At 37.5% G+C, this 17500-nt stretch overlaps 1 protein-coding gene across 4 annotated transcripts in view; it reads right to left on the reverse strand.

Annotated features, from left to right (window-relative positions):
* LOC144971412 (uncharacterized) overlaps positions 1 to 17500 on the reverse strand; it is a 113078-nt gene that overhangs the window by 23559 nt on the left and 72019 nt on the right. For all 4 annotated transcript variants that reach the window (XM_078912275.1, XM_078912276.1, XM_078912278.1 and 1 more), the window contains one exon: positions 3222 to 3310. In XM_078912275.1, coding sequence (XP_078768401.1) covers positions 3222 to 3310 — 89 coding nt within the window. The remainder of the gene's footprint in view (positions 1 to 3221; positions 3311 to 17500) is intronic.

Raw genomic sequence — 17500 nt, forward strand, 5'->3', positions numbered from 1 at the left:
GATAGACAGAGGAAAAGGCCTGTCATCGGAATAACGGCCCCTAAACTAATTCCCCTTGCATGTTATCTAATTGACAGCTAGCAAGCACATCATTCATGCTTTTATGCTCATCTCTTCCAAAAAAAAATAAAATAATAATAATAATAATAATAAAAAAGAAAGAAAGAAAGGAAGGAAGGAAGTCTTCAGGCGTTTTACAGCTCATGACACCCTAAGACCGTGTGAGTGCCAGCACAAAGGAATATGATAGAATTGACAAAAGATTTAGATCGAGTTAAGAAAAAAAAAACCCCGATACATTCTGGATTTTAAGTAATGTAAAGATTGTTTTTTGGTTATTGGTTGAAGAAGAGTTTTGAACCCGAAACGTTACGTGTTTGGTGTCTTGATCTTTTTCGAGGCTGTTATATTCATATTTGTCCATGACTTGTTACACTCCACCGTTTCTAACAGCTTAGTCTCACAAAGCTCTGTAGCAAGTCTAATATTTTAAAAACCCAGCACTAACGCTGCCACAGCATCTCCTCCAAAAAGGTAGATAACTCAAATTTTTGGGTAAGATTTGTTAATTAAGGAAATATCACAAAACAGAAATCAGGCAGTAATTTGTTCCATAAAAATTATGTGTATAATACAGGGGCAGTGATGGCACCACTACCATGATGATGAGAAGGTTTATTGATCATTTAGAGCCAGCGTGTATCGCCCTTTTTTAGCGTAGAATAACCTTTAACTCAATTATCAAACACGGGACGGCATGGAATTACAATGACAATACGGGCGGTAAATGGACCCGATAGAATGAAATACAATAAAATACTTGGCATATGGCTAATCAATTGAATTATCCGATCAGCGCATTCCCAAAGTCGCTATGCTTAAGCCGTGAAAAAAATTAATATATTTTTTTTACTTACGCGATCGTAAAGAGAGACTCTTCGTTTAATGAAGCAATGTGCGATGGAGTACTTTATCCTCCTCCTCCTCATCATCATTATAATCCCTATCTTGGTTGCCATCATTGATATTTAATTTTTCTCTCCCCTTTTCCAAAGCGCAATGCACTCGAATCCAGACGTGTCGATCTCTCGATACTTTCCATGCGATCGATTCAACAATGATTAGACACGGACACCGCCATTGATGAACTATTTTAGTCAGTTTTCATAAGTGACGCGTGGTTTTCTTCTTTTTCTCAGCTGTCGCGAAAGGCACAGCTGCGAAAGTTTGTATGAGCCTCTGAATCAATTAGTCTTCATCAACAAATATTTTTTCCGTTAATGGTAAAACATTAGGAAAGGATTTCGCTTATAACAGCTTTATTAAAATCGATAACGGGTTAGGATCGTAACTCATAGATGATTTACAGTATCAAAATTATGACTTTCCGTTAATCCATTTTGAAAGAATTCGTTAAAATGGAAACGATATATATTCAGTATCTGATTATGAAGGAACGAATGGCAATCCTTAAATATCAGGTATCTACATTTTATAACTATCAATACACATTACTGATGAAAACAAACGAACGTGAACATTACGCAACATATCTAGTTTTGATTGCAAAATTTATAGAAATAGCTTGTGTTTATTTGAAGCAAAAAATGTCAGGCCCAAATTGAAAAAAAAAAAAATTGCTTTTTTTCGGAGAACGGCATTCTACCATCTGGCCACCCTCTGACTCCGACATCTTGTCTACTTGTCTAACTTATTGCGTGTCTAGCCTGTCTGTTCATTTAGCGGCGCATCGTTTTGGGGCGGGCGAATACAACTGGTGATTATTTTTGTTGAATGAATCAAACTCATAAATTCCACTCACAACTCTTGCTAAACAAACCAATACTACTTGAATACTGGTACCGTGTGTACCGTAATGATTACTTTAATCACTGATCAAGGGATTGAAGCCGATCCCAAAAGCATTCACTCAGTAGCCTGCTGTTTCCCATCATCCCTCAAATGGTGGTTCCTCCATGACTCCCTCTTATGATTACTGGCAAGCTATTAAGAAGGATGCAATTTTAACTATTATATTATAGTATGAGTCCCATATTATCCAATCAGTACACAGTGCCTAAGCCTTTGAAAATTACGAGCTATCGTATCGTTTATCAAAACAAGTCAGATAAACATTTCAATGGTCCTAACTTTACCAAGATATAACAAACCAACATCTTTGCCCCCATCATCGACAGATAGCCAACTTTGAATACTTGCTTAACACCTGCAGCAATCAGCCACAGATCCTGGGCATCACTCACAATTTAACCCTTTCCTTACCAACCATAGGAAAATCGTCACATTCGTTACGATAAAACCAATTTCTCATTTTGATTTCAATGTTACATCACAAAATTTAAATAATTTTTTATTGTTACGCTATAAAACCTTGAAACTGTTTGTAGGGCTAAATTTGCCTTAATAATATTATGTTTAGAATGTAATTGTTGCTTTCCTGTTTGAGTAAAAAATATATTTTTGTGTTGGGTACGTCGGGGAAAATTCAGAAAATGGCCGGTAAAGAGAGGGTTAAATTTAAAACTTTAAATTTAAATTTAATTAGCGATGCAATTTTCCCTTATCGATGTGTCATAACATAAACTGTGGGACTGACACCTTTTGTCTGGTTGGCATGGACTAGAGTTAGATATGGAATTGACGAAATTATCTGGACATGAATAGGTAAGGGGTGGAGAAAGGCTAATGGCAGGGAATATTCTGACTGACTAAGGCTGAGTATAGTCACACTCGATCCATCAATTTTCCAGTGCGTTGTTTTCAAAACGAAGTGTCCGCGAGGGAAAATGCAATAACAATCGCTGAAATAAGTCTTTGACACTAAGGTCTAGATATACACATTTCCCCTATTTAATACTCTCATGGCAAACGTGTAGTGACAAAGTTTTTATAAATATATAATTATCACCAGAAAGAAAAAGATGACGATACGATATAATAAATGTATCGATACCGGGATTTTTGGTTGTTGTTGTTGTGGATTTGTTTGTTTTTTTTTTATCGGTGAGTGGGGAGGGGGTGGAGTGGCTGTGGCGATTATACGGTCCACTCTAACGAAACAATTTTTTTTCTTTTTCCATTTTTACCACTTTTTCTCTCAATCCCGATTGACTCTATAGCTCCAAACTTGTGACAAATTCTTAAACTCGAAACTTTAAATCCACAGCAGTCGACCAAAACAGAGAAATCAACGTTCTTACCTGTTGAGTTTTGAGTGTGACATCTTTGCTGTCGACAAAGTCGGGCCAGGACTCAGGGGGGCTTGAACCAGCAGTCCATGAACGTAGACCTGTAGGAGGAAAACAAAATATTGAAACGTTAGTGGCACAACTCAATATTATTATGTTTCTGGCGTAGATAGATCAACAGCCGGAAGGCGAGGTGTGGGAGTGTGGTTAACGTGACTTACTTCATATTTTTTCTTAACTCTTGGTGGGGATTACGGCTGCAAGTCAAGCCTGGGCCGTCTTTTTCACTCGGGGCCAAACAAATCCGGCCTCTCCCATTTCTCTTTTAGCCCATCGTCTTCATGTCTCCTTTGTCTTCAAAATTAGCCTTAGCCCTGCGGGTTCCAATCTAGAGCATGAAGTGGTTCAGGAACAACACTGTAAGCCCGAGAGGGTCCAAGCCCTACTTTAAGGGGCGGTTTTGGGTCTTTTCTAAATATATATATATATATATATATATATATATATATATATATATATATATATATATATATATAATACTTATGTTGGGCGGTTTTAATCACTATAGGATTTTTATTTTTTTTTAATGTTTGTTTTTGTTTTGTTTTTTTGTTTTTTGTGAAAAAAAATACATAATCTGTGTTGATACCAGTTTTGCGTCCTATTTCGGGGGTCCGGCATAAAAAAGTATAACAATTTTGAGGCAACTTTTCTTCAAAAACCAATGAAAGAATAACCTCCATATTCTTCCCTCTTAACATTGTAGCATTTTGTGCCAAGATAGAGAGATTTTACAGATTTATCATATGAGATTTGTATTAGAACATTGCAAAGTTGCGAATCAAAATATATGACAAAATTGATGTTACACATATATAATATGGATTATAAGTCAAAATACACATAGCCTATCAAAATAAAATCTCTCTCATTATATAACTGAAAAGTTCAGACAATTTTGTGGAATAGATTCTGAGAAATAGTTGGCACAGTAACCCATACCCCTAGAAAAATGGCATATAGAGAATATAACAAAATAGCTTTCCTTTTTTCACAATTTTCTGACTACTTATACCCCTTCCTGGCCGTGTTTGTGTGCTTTTAAAGTATATTTTGAGAAATTGTATTATTTATAAGACAATAAAGTATCATTTTCTACCAAATCTCAAAATCATTTTTTAAAAGGATATTCCTAATAATTAGACCCAAACCACCCCTTAAGCATTTTGATACCCATGCACAAGATGATGGAAACCCAATGAGTTCTTCAACTAGACAAACACGAACGGTACCCGGTGACACTAGACACCACACGTATGTTTGATATCCTCCCTTTTTCCAGAGGTGGGCGTCATGATCACCTTCCATTATCCACCATCCATTACAGACCATTAAATTTTCTCACTCTCATTCCAGTCATTTCTTTAATATAATTTGTCCAGCACTTCCTTTTTCTTCCCCTTCTTTTTTTCTTCTTCACACCACCACCACCCACCCCTTCCATTATGCGTTTTTCTAACGTGTTGGGCCTTATGATGTGTTGAAAATATGAACATTTTCTTTTCTATATTAAAAGAAAATCTTTTAATATTAATGTTCGACATTGGTTGTGTGTCCGTGGTATTTTACAGCCTCCTAAAAAATCTAAATCCGAACTCAATAATTAATATAAAACAAACTAAAACAAAAGATCTATGTGCACACATTTTTTGGTATTTCATAGTGTGTGTCTAGTGTGTGTCTACGTATGTGTTAGTGTGTGTGTGTGTGAGTGTGTGTGTTGCTTTTTTTTGTATCAAATTAAGAACTTAAGGATCAGACAACTGTGTAAGATAAAGAACTGAACAAGTGTGTATGAAAAGTGCCAGAAAAATAAAGAAATTAGAAATACAAGTAAGAAAAAAAAACATTCCAAAAAATCAGTCGACCTCGACTGGGGTTCGAATCTCAGATCTTCTGATTACCGGTCAGACGTGCTTTCTATGTGTACGGTTGAGTACCACTTTATTAAAACATGTTTTGTGACCAAATATTTTGAATATGCCATACGAGAGTTTGTGCGACATTATTGTACCACTCTTTTTGGAATACATATCTTGTTTGATTTTATCTCGGAAACTAAATTCACAATCAAAGGGACCATATCGATCCTGAGTGCAGTCGAGATTATTTTCTGACAACCCAGCAGTAATTGGGTAGCTGGGTCTGTTGGGTCTGGCGGAAAGTACTTTGGGTTAGACTAACATCTGTCCAAAGGAGAGCAAGTAATTGCTATTGTCCGTTTCATGCTGTAGAAACCGGGATAAATTCCGGCTCCATGAGCCTAATGGCTCTGAAGACTACATTTTTTAAAGGCTGAGCTTTCGTTTTTCTGTTGTCGGTTTTTACTTTAAATTCAACTTTGGAACTTGTTATAATATCGATATAATACCGAATAGAGGCGGTGATTCACATTCAAAGATATGCTTTGATAAATAGAAATTCTGATAGATTTGAACACCCGTCTATCTGCAGACGATGCCGCCTCTGCAGATGTTGCTAAATTTAACCGGAAATTGTGTGTCCAAATGACGCAACCCCTTCATTAGACGTGTACTTGCGTTCAACGATGTGCAGAATATGTGTTATTGTCAGTTTTGATTGGATTCTGGACTGAAGTACAAAACATATGGCATAAATCGAACAGAAAAAGTATCTTGAATAAAAGGATAATTAGTTTTAATAAATCAGAAGATTCCAGATCTTAAAAAACACCGCCTTTTCCTGGAGGGTGTCCAGATTAAGGCCAATGTGTCTCATGACGACCCGTTAAAATGTTACAAAATCGCGGGCGTTGAAGCGGATTTGGTGAACCGTAACTTTACGCATGACAAAAAAATAATTCCATCCGTTTTATAATCGGAAAGTAAGTGAAACAGAAAGAAAATTTATCGGCGGTTAGGATGACATCAATGTTTTTATTACCGAAAACATAAATTTAACTGAAAAACAGGTTTGAAAGCAGGCTATCTAAGAGTGCCGATTTTACGAGCAGTGTCGAAATTCAGGCACCCACCCTACCTTATACACATTTTAATTCAATGTAAATTCGTATTGTAATAATTCAAACTACACCCGGGGGGGGGGGGGGGGGGGGAGGGGTATTATAATTAAGGAGACATGACATTTGAAAGTGCACACTACGTCATCATCACCAACGTCGTCTTCGTCGTCATCATCATCACCGTCATCATCATCATCGTTGTTGTTGTCGTTGTCGTGATGAGTTCCATTGTAATGTCCGTTGCTATCGTTGCATTCTATGTAATGATTTTCCTCCGATTTTCAAAAAGTAAGGCTACTCGAGTGTACATTGTATCAACATCGATTGTCGCGAGATAAAAAGCTCACCGCCGCACTCGACGTGGGCGTCCAGACATATACATGGTGAGTTGGTGCCTGATGCACGGCCAGTGCGCTCACCAACACCGCTTCCTCCGCCTCCTCCTCCTGCCCCTGCTACTACGACTACACATCAACGTCACCCATCATCTTTATCGTCATCATCAAACCTCGACTACGTCTGTCATTATTATTAACGAAACTGGTCGTGGAGACACACCACCGTCTATATGTATATCATATCTATGTTACGCATGCGCGTGCTTTTGGTGGTGAGTGGCAATGATGGCAAGTTGAGCGGATGAGTAGTGAAGGCGGTGGCGGCTGTCATCGCAGTGGTAGATGTAGACTGGTGGATACTATGAACTGTGTCAATGCAGGATTGCCAGACTCATTTTCGAAAAAGTGCTAAGTCATTTTTTTAAATACCATTTTTTTCAATACATCACTTTTTTTTTCTGAAACAAGAGGCACAAATAAGTAAAAAGACTATTCCACGAGCAATCCACAAATATGCCTAAACGTTCCATCCAGATTCAAGCAAGGAATCCGTCTAAGATGTTCTCAAATGTTTAAAGAGCACAATACACTCAAAAATAATTATTATAATACATAACAGAGAGATGATTTACAAGGGAAAAAATCGTCTCTCAAATGAGTATGCACTATCCTGTATCCCTCCCATCTAAGGATCGCCACCAGGATCAGGAAAAATAAACCGGCCGAGCGATCTCAACCAAGAGCAATGACAGACGCATCACGTGACCTCATTGCCCACCACGGGACACCCCGAACACAACTTATTCAAATGACATAATTAAAAATATATTTTCATTTCCTTATCCCGCCAAAACGATAAACCCCTGTTTTTCATACTAAAAGGCGTATAAGATGACAATTAAAAAAAACAAACAAACAAGATTTGGCATTAAAATGCCAATCTGAAAATCGTGTGACAATGTTTTGTCGACAGACAGATCGATACCAGATGCCAGGACCGATGCAGCAGATGACAACACCACGGGATGGGAACAATGGGAGTCACCGATGCATTTCAAGAAGTGGACCTCGATCAATGAGCATGAGAGACAGACACGCAGACAGACAGACAGATACAGAAAGCTGGACTATATGTGTGTGTGTATGTATGTATGTATGTATGTATGTATGTATGTATGTATGTATGTATGTATGTATGTATGTATGTATGTATGTATGTATGTATGTATGTATGTATGTATGTATGTATATATATATATATATATATTATATATATATATATATAATATTTCAAGTATATTTATGACCAACTTCTAGAATATTATTTCGGACATTCGCTCTCATCAGGATGAGAACTAATGCTCGAAACAATGTTGTAGAAGTTAATCACAATTATACTAGAAATATTCTATAAATAGCTACTTTTATCAAAAAGTTGAGCACTATTATTGTTATACAGAGAAACATATAGATAGAAAGATATTAAGATATTTAGATAGATATTTAGATAGATAGATAGATAGATAGATAGATGGATAGGGGAGAGAGGGAGAGAGAGAGAGAGAGAGAGAGAGAGAGAGAGAGAGAGAAGAGAGAAAGAAGAGAGAGAAGAGAAAAAGAAGAGAGAAGAGAGAGAGAGAGAGAGGGAGGGAGGGAGGAGGGAGGAGAGAAGAGAGAGAGAGAGAGAGAGAGAGAGAGAGAGAGAGAGAGAGAGAGAGGTGAAGGGGGGGGGGGGGGGTACTCAGGGTGGAAGCCAAATAGTTGCAAAGGGAAGACCAATTTCCACAAGTGGAGTTCGCAGGATCGTCCACTTGCTTGAGGCGGATCAGCACCATGTATTTCCACATGGATTGAGGGGCGTGTCTTGAAATGAGGCCTGCTGTCAACTGACAAAACATTTTTTTCACATTTATAATCAGGAAACTTTAAAAAAGTGAAATATTGATTCACCGAGATTGAGATGAAATTTGAAAAAAACTGATTCAAACTCAAGTCATATTTTGTAGCCTCTATCTATTTATGACAGAAAGCATAGATTGTTAACAAACTATCGCCCCCCCCCCCCCCCCTCCCTCCCCTAAAGTTAAGGACGGTAGTTCGCTTGATTATTTAATGAAAATAAATACTGTGCTGTACTACAGCTACTAAGTACTATAGGCATTTCCTTCAATTAAAAAGGGGAGGGAACTGGGTTTGAAAAATTCTTCATCATTCATTTCAATATTATATTATCCCGAATGAAGCGAACAATCTCTGTCTAATCTTTTTATGTTGCGAACTGGAGAATGTTAAGACAAAGAATGACATAGCATTCTGAAATAATACAATAGTGCTGATTTTCATAGTCCACACATGTGGTGTCAAAGCACGATGTCTTGGAAAAAAATACCAAGTTTATGAATTGTTATAGTTATTAACTTTTGTGCAGGTTACTATGAGAGAGAGAGAGAGAGAGAGAGAGAGAGAAAGAGAGAGAGAGAAAGAGAGAGAGAGAGAGAGAGAGAGAGAAGAGAGAGAGAGGACGAGAGAGAAGAGAAGAGAGAGAGAGAGAGAGGAGAGAGAGAGAGAGAGAGAGAAGAGGAGAGGAGAGAGAGAGAGAGAGAGAAAGAAGAGAGAGAGAAGAGAGTTTGTAGTGTGTGTGTGTGTGTTTTGTGTGTTTAGCCTAATTTATTCATAACATTTCGTATTTTGTTGACGCCAAAATACGTGCATTAGAATAGGGAGCAAACGAGGCTAGATGTCGGATTACATACTGATTACCAATGGCGTGAATGGAAACAAAAAGATCTCATCGACGATATAAACCATCAATGTATTATCAATGCATACGTATATAATATGCCTCATATCATGTAAACACAAGCATACACACACACACACACACACACACACACACACACACACACACTTGTGTACATTGATTGAAACAAAGAACAAATTTGCTTCGATAGATTCAAAGGTGTTTCGTCTATTATTCCATGATGACGTTTAGTTCCATCCCAACATCCCCCAATATCTAACGTCTTTCATGATCCAACCTCACCCCAACCGTGGTATTGAAAGGTAATCATATTCTTTCTTTAGTGACAAAATAGAAAGCAGGCAGTGATGCAAGATATAAATCATCTAAAAACTATGTGTGTATGAAAGGGTGCCAGAAAAGGCCGAAAGAAAATAGTGCGCCTATGCGGTCTAGTGGTATGACACTCGCTTTCGGATCGGAAGGTTCTGGGTTCGAGTTTCGCTCGGCGCAGAGTTGAACCTTGGAAAAGGCTCTTTACATACATTCTCTCACCGTCCTCAGGTGTAAAATGAGTACCTGGCCGTTATCGGCGTTGTCTCTGTCCGAAACAATTGTAATATCGCATAATAGGCGTCATGTCTCATCCTACATGTTAAGTGTAGCTGTTGGCCAGGAACCCCTTGTAAAGAGCTTTGAGCATGTTCAGTGGATATTGCGCTATATAAAAGCTCAATTAAAAAAAAAAGACTCCCGATGAATACCAGTCAGACGTGCTTCCATCACAAAACATAGGCTATTCGATAGTTGTGACGATGTCATGCTTATATTCTTCACAAGGGTACGCGTTTCTTCTGTGAGCCCTCGCCCGTATCAGTATTAACAAACATTCCACACGAATGGAGTAGGACAAAGCCAAGAGGAGTCGCTCATAGATATCACTGGATCGTCACCAAACCCTAATTATTGTTCATGGACGAATCAGCTGATTGCATTGTGTCACCGGAAGAAACTCTTTTGTCTACGACCAAACGAAGCTATGTGTTCCATAATATAATATTTACCCTCATTTCCCTTCAAAATTAATCGAAAATGGCAAATATTTCGCCAAGAATTGTTAATACATTGTACACAACTATCATTGCACTTGTTAGTTCCTGTTTAAAAAAATGTAACCCACGAATTGAATCGGTTTTAGTTCCCACAAAAGTCCAAGGCTGATGAGTGACATATGGAGTCAGGGTAGATTTGATTTCTTTGCTTTTATCATTGTCATTTGTCGGAGGCGTCAGACGTTTTCATTGATTTCTTTGTCCATTTAGTAATAGACGTCTAGGTGATATTCAATCAAAATGTAAGTTCGGACAATTTTTCTTAAACCTCTCCTTAACCTTCTCCTTACCACCTGCAGCAAAATCGTCACATTTGTTACCACACAATATACGTTTTTCTTATTTAGATTTATTTTGTACATCACAAACTTTGAAAAATTATCTTTTTTTAAATTAATAACATAAAGTTGTTTTTGTAGAGAGCTTGTTTGAGTTATAAAATCATTTTTTTCTGCTAGTTAAGCCTGCCATTTTGGGAAATACTCAAAATGTACAGCCAACATTTCTGTCATGTTAATTTATTTTGTACATCACAAAATGTGGAGAAAAATGTGTTATAATTATAAAACATTAACACTGTGTTGTATACCTCGTTTTACTTTTTTTTTAAAACATGTATAACACGAACTTTTGTGTTTGAGTGAAATAAATCTATTTATGTGTAGGTTGTGTGTGAAGTTTAAAAATGAATTAATAGGGTGAATGAAATAAGCCATAATCAATAAGATGTTACTTGTATCAAAACAACTTCCACAAAAACAAACACTGCAAAGCCCTCCTGGTGGTTTTTATAGAGAATAAACGTAACCAAGGTAAACATCAGCGGCTTAGAGCCAGTGATCCATATGAGACGGATATGGCTTGGTGGATGACAATTGGACAATATACAAACGAAATGAGCGGCACGTATGTTTTGTATTGTTACAATATACAAACGAAATGAGCGGCACGTATGTTTTGTATTGTTATAGAAGGCTGATGAGTCGCTCCATTTTCATTTTTAAAATATTTTTTTTTAAAATTAGAGAGCAGGAACAAGATAAAAATCTGGAAAAATTGGATGTGGAACAGAAAGGAAAAAAAATCCCCCCAAATCAGTCTTCTTCAACTAGGGATCGAATCCAAGACCTCAAGATTACCGCTCAGACGCGCTACCATTAAACCACTTGTCATCAATGTTTCTTTTTAATTATCATTATCCTCTTGTCGAAGATTTATTTATAGCGACCCTCACCTACTCCTCCTCCACCTCCAACTCTGTCACTAATTCTCTCTCCTTTTCCTCATACTCCATTTCCACCATCTCCTCCTCCCCGCCTTCACCACCACCATCATCTTCTTCTGGCGAATTCCCATCTTTTCTCCATGACGACAACCCACCATGGGAACACATAAAACAAAACGACGAGAGATTGGAAGCGCTGGTTATAAATAGCGCCATTCATTCCCCATTCACGGCGAGGTTCCAATTTACAATTCAAAACAAATAAATTCTAGTTATTATCTGAATACAGCTACATAATAACCACAAAAGGTTTTCGTTGAAAGAGCTTTAATAATGGCAATGAGATTAGGGCTTTATTCCTATCGATATTATAGTTTTTATAGCGAAAATCGTCATGTCTGTCACTTTTGTATTAAGATAATCGAAGAAATAGTTAATCATCATCCACAGGCTGGAGTAAACTCGACCGCCGCCGTTAAAGGATCAAGTATTCTATGCAGCGAGTTTGCCGTTCATTTTCTTGCTCGACGTCTGGAAAGGAAGGTAATTCAACATATTTATGGGAAATTCTTGAAAAAACGTTAGACATCACAAGTTCCATCATTTGTCTTGTGTGACGTCAAGACATCTGCCTAACTACAGTATCGGATTTGCACTGCCTGCTCGCTGAATTTATCATGAATGGCAAGACGTCTGGAAAACTTTTCACTTCACATTAATAAATCGATGGAAAAGAATTGCCTCCAACGGTCAAATATAGTTGAATAACCCCCCCCCCCCCCGCCCCCCACCCCCAAACAAAAAGAAAAAACAAACAAAAAAACCACACACACGATATACATTTTTTGAAGTCTCGAGTTTAAGGCCATTTTGGTAGGTTGTCGGACCGATTGCACAACGACATGATAATATTACAAATTAAATGTTTAATTGTGTGTGTCGCTACTATTCATCTGACGGACAGAACAGGCGAACATTTTTATTGAAAACGCCAAAGAATAGATCGCTTCCATTATGTAAGTCTAAGAACGACAATAAATAGTTGAGTGCCGTCAACCCCATTTCTTCATTACAGTGCCGTATTTATGCAATGGAACAAGGAGTGTGCAATGAGTTTACATCATGACGGTGCAACTCTATTATTATAGTCATAACGGAAGGGGCTGCCTGTGATCGTGAAAATACTAACGAAAGAGTGAAAATGGAGAGGCGTCGTATAGGAACGATACAGACAATGGACGTTTCGGGTACAAACCCTTCGTCAGCACAACAATACACAAATTAACGTGGAAAACAAATAAATTAAAATAAAATACAAAATAACTTGTATCGTCTGTACTCAATGGTGGTTGGAGAATGAATGATACGTTAGCGTGGCCACGCTAATTTGTGTATTGTTGTGCTGACGAAGGTTTTTAAAAAATGTTTTTAAGGGTTTTACGGCGCTTGCAACACATTTAGGTTATATCAGCGTCAGTAAAAAGGGAGAAAATGGGATAGTTAAAAGTTCTAGAATTACAATTAAAGCACTTAAGAAAAAGTAAGTCATAGGGGAACTGGGAACAAATAGGGATCAGATGTAGATTCCAAGAGCACACCACCAATGTACTTAGTTTGAGATCACCTATAAGTCTCACCCGGACACAAGCATATAATCCAACAAAGAGGAATACACTAAAATGATTACATTCATACAATATAATAATACATAACAGAGAGATGACTTACAAGGAAAAAAATATCATCTCCCAAAACATGCATTTGACTGTTTCCCTCCCATCCAGACTCCGGCCAGGGCCAGGACAAAACCAAGTAATATCATTCCAAGACAAAGATAGAAAGCATGTTGGCAAACAGATAAAAGGGGATAGAAGACACAGTATGTACCCGCCTGCCCCCTATGGGAGGTCAGAAAACCCACCCAGGCTGACGAAGGGTTTGTACTCAAACGTCAATTGCCTGTATCGTTCCTCCATTTTCACTCTTTCGTTAGTACAGTAATAACGTACATTTATGGCGTAGGCAACCGCCTTAAGAGTGCTGCCATGCTACAGTTGATATGAAACACGACAGGTTTATGGATTCTATTAGAACAGCAATATCCTTATTACACCCTGAGGCACATGTCGACAATCAAATAAGACGGCACTTAATATCTTAAATCTGACAATGAGTAAATAGCTATTGCAAACTCACGAATCGCTTTTTATCACAACAAACCGGCCTCACATGTTGTACCTCAAAATTCGATGAATTAAGATGAATTTTACCTTACAAAAAAAAACAGCAAAAAAAACAAAAAACAAAAAACAACCTGAGACTTCAGAATTTCTTAAAAGTTAAAGAAGTCGTCTTATCGATTCATTAAAAGACCAAATCATCGCCGTCAAAATAATACACGCGTTTTGTTTGTATTATTATATGAGAGAATCAGATCTCTGACAGGTTGTCATTCTGTGGCTAACGTTATCATTGACACAATTCTCAATGAAGCACCATCTTGAGGTTTCATTTCCTTATGATGGAAATGACTTGGGTATAGCCTACCCATCGATACGAATGATTCAACCAGTGATAAATCTCTTAAAAACATGGGGTTTGTTCACTTCCATGTGCCTACCGTCTCTCGCTCTCTCTCTCTCTCTCTCTCTCTCTCTCTCTCTCTCTCTCTCTCTCTCTCTCTCTCTCTCTCTCTCTCTCATACGAGATGGGAAAGAAGGGGAAAATCGGTAAGGGGGTAAGGGGGGGGGGGGGGGTAGCACTGATCTCTCACCGACTGTCGATTGTGAACACAGTGAGTGATCTCTCTAAACTGGTGGCTTGATAGTATGTGCTACAATGACAAAACCTCTTTTTCCGATTTGGTCAGAATGCTTTTAACATCGATTATCAATCAATATCATTTAATGGATGAAAATGACTTTCAATTTACCACCAATTCCTAAACCTGAGAGTTCAAGAAGTGTTAGGGTTCAGAATTGTTGACAACCGGTGCGTTATATTATATCATATTCACCATGTGTTTTTTCCATTATAATCGCAATCTGATGTTATGAAGAAGCAGAAAATTGAATCTCGAGATACAAAGGAATCATCATTTTAACATTTATACTGTTTGGAGAGAAAAATAAATTTGTCGCCTTAACTTTTTTTAAGCACAAGAAGAAGCAGGAGAAGACCAAGAGCGGCAGCAAAAACAACAGCAATAATAATAATAACAACAACAACTACAAAAACGACAACAATGAGGATAAAAACGACGACGACGACGACAATAACAAACATTTCAGTTTTACTAAATTCACATCTTGGCGTTTACACCATCCTCCGTCTTAATACCACATTACATCATTTGAAGCCAAAACTATTTCTGATAAAATTGGACCATAAACCAGCGTTTTGTCATCATTCGGCAGTGGGGGGCTCAGCTGCATTGTCCCCTTTGTGCAGGCCGCCACTGCTAGTCACGTTTTCTCCCTTTCCATTGTCTTGACACCGTGTCAGGGAGCAAATCAATACCCTTTAACAACTGTGTTCACGATTTATTTACGAAACGAAATAATACAACTCGGCGCGAAGCAGACAAATATTTTTATTTTGTGGCTGTAGTGATCAAAAGAACTCTTTTGAACAATGAAAAATAATCAATAAATCGAAAGCAAATCTTTAAAAGCGGTCGATTTGGTCATATACGTTTTTTGTTTGTTTGTTTTTTTAACTGGAAGTAGAAGAGCGGACAGTTTTGTAAAGTTTTTGTAATTCTTTTTATGCTTTTGTCCTTATTTGTTTTGATTGCTTTGTTTATTCAGAAAAAATAATATCGAATCATACGACATACCATATTTTCAGACGGTTCATTGGAATAAAAAGTAACATTTAGGTTGCTTAAAAAATAATGAAAAATTAAAAACACTTTAACAACTAGTAAAAAAAAACCAACTTTTTCTTTTGGCCAAATTTTTTTTTTTTACATATCGATTGATTAAGATGATCTCTAACTTGCAAAAAAGTTGACAACATTCTTAGATTTCTTAGAGTCTTAGATTAGACCATTTTGACAAGTTTAGGTGGGGTCGACGTTGACTTATTTTCAGGTCTGTTAACCCAAGTTGTAACGGAATCAAACCAACACAAAATATTGTCATGACAATAACGTTAAATCAAAACAGAGAATTGCATTCGATTATCAGAACTGCAAGATGTATGCGTTCAGCCGGGGTTAACTTTGTTCCGTCTTGTTTTGTTTGTTCGTCGTTAAGGGTTTTTAGCCACTTCCGACACTTTTAGGTCATTTGGATCAGGGAGGAAAAAGGAAGAAATAAAATAGTAATTTTTTTTTCATTTATAAAAGTTATTATTAAAAGTACCCGAGAAAACCTAAGGTCAAATGATAAAATACAGAAGTTTATTCCAAAAACAACCTCAACCTATTAATATTCTTAATTCCCATCAGACACTGGCACAATATCCGACCAAGAGGAATACGCTCAAATGCTTACAAGATATAATAATTCAAATCAAAACCTCGCCAAGTCCCAAGTGAAAGAGTTTTTGTCAAGATATTTCCAGAGTATGGCAGTTAACTATCTGGTTAATAGATCAATATGTGGCTATGTGGTCTTGTGGTATGACACTCGCTTTCGGACCGGAAGGTCCTGGGGTCGAGCCTCGCTCGGCGCATAGTTGAGTTCTTCGAAAAGGCTCTTTACTCACATTCTCTCACCGTACTCGGGTGTAAAATGAGTACCTGGCCGTTAACAGCGTTGTCTCTGTCCGAAATTTTTTTTAAATATTGCCTAACAGGCGTCATGTCCCGTCCTACATGTTAAGTGTTGCTGTTGGTCAGGGACCACTCGTAAAGCGCTTGAGCACGTTTAGTGGATGTTGCGCTATATAAAAACCTAAGTATTTTAACTGAAGTAAAAGTCTTATGGCCAGATACATTGTTATCAATGTCTCTGTCAACAAGTGGGGAAAAAAATAACAACAGGCACGGGATGAAGAAAAATAAAATATGAAAAAAGTGTGTGTCAAACAGTGCTAGAAAAGCGGAAAATAAAAACTAGAAAAAATCATCCCAAAATTTCAGTCTGCTTCGACTGAGGTTTGAACTTGAGAACTACTGATTACCAACTTAACCCTCTTTTCACCAACTATCGGAAAATCGTCACATTCGTTACGATACAACCAACATTTTTCTTATTCAAATTTCTTTTGTACATCATAAAGTTTTAAAGAAAAGGAAGTGCGTTGTAGACCATGTTTCGCTAAAGAAATTATGGATCGCAAGAACTTACTGCAAGTGTGTTTGAGTGATAAATAAAATATTTTTGTGTTAGTTGAGTGTGAACTTCTGGGGAAAATCCTGAAAATGGCTGGTAAGGAGAGGGTTAATGTATGAGATGAATTGTTTTGGTATTATCTCTTCCTGCTGGGTCTGGCCCTATCTCCGAGACACCTGTTCTGATTTTGACCGTCGTTGGAGATATGACTAAACCATCTAGATTCTAAATGACCCTCAACTTTTCATCAAGTCTAAAAATGATGTCTTTGAAGTCGAAGAATGTTTTTTTTTTAAAAAACCAAAAGAGCTAGAACTTTTATATAGAGCATTATCCACTAAACGTGCTCAAAGCGCAACACGTAATATGTAGAACTAGACATGATACCTGTTATGCGATATTACATTTTTTTTCCGATAAAGACAACGCTGTTAACGGCCAGGTACTCGTTTTACACCTGAGTACGGCGAGAGAATGTAAGCAAAGAGCCGTCTCCAAGGACTCAACTATGCGCCGAGCGAGGCTCGAACCCAGGAACTTCCGATCCGAAA

The sequence above is a fragment of the Berghia stephanieae genome, chromosome 4 (assembly GCF_034508935.2).
Source record: "Berghia stephanieae isolate SIO BIC M18660-M18661 chromosome 4, UCSD_Bste_1.3, whole genome shotgun sequence".
Taxonomy (NCBI): domain Eukaryota; kingdom Metazoa; phylum Mollusca; class Gastropoda; order Nudibranchia; family Aeolidiidae; genus Berghia; species Berghia stephanieae.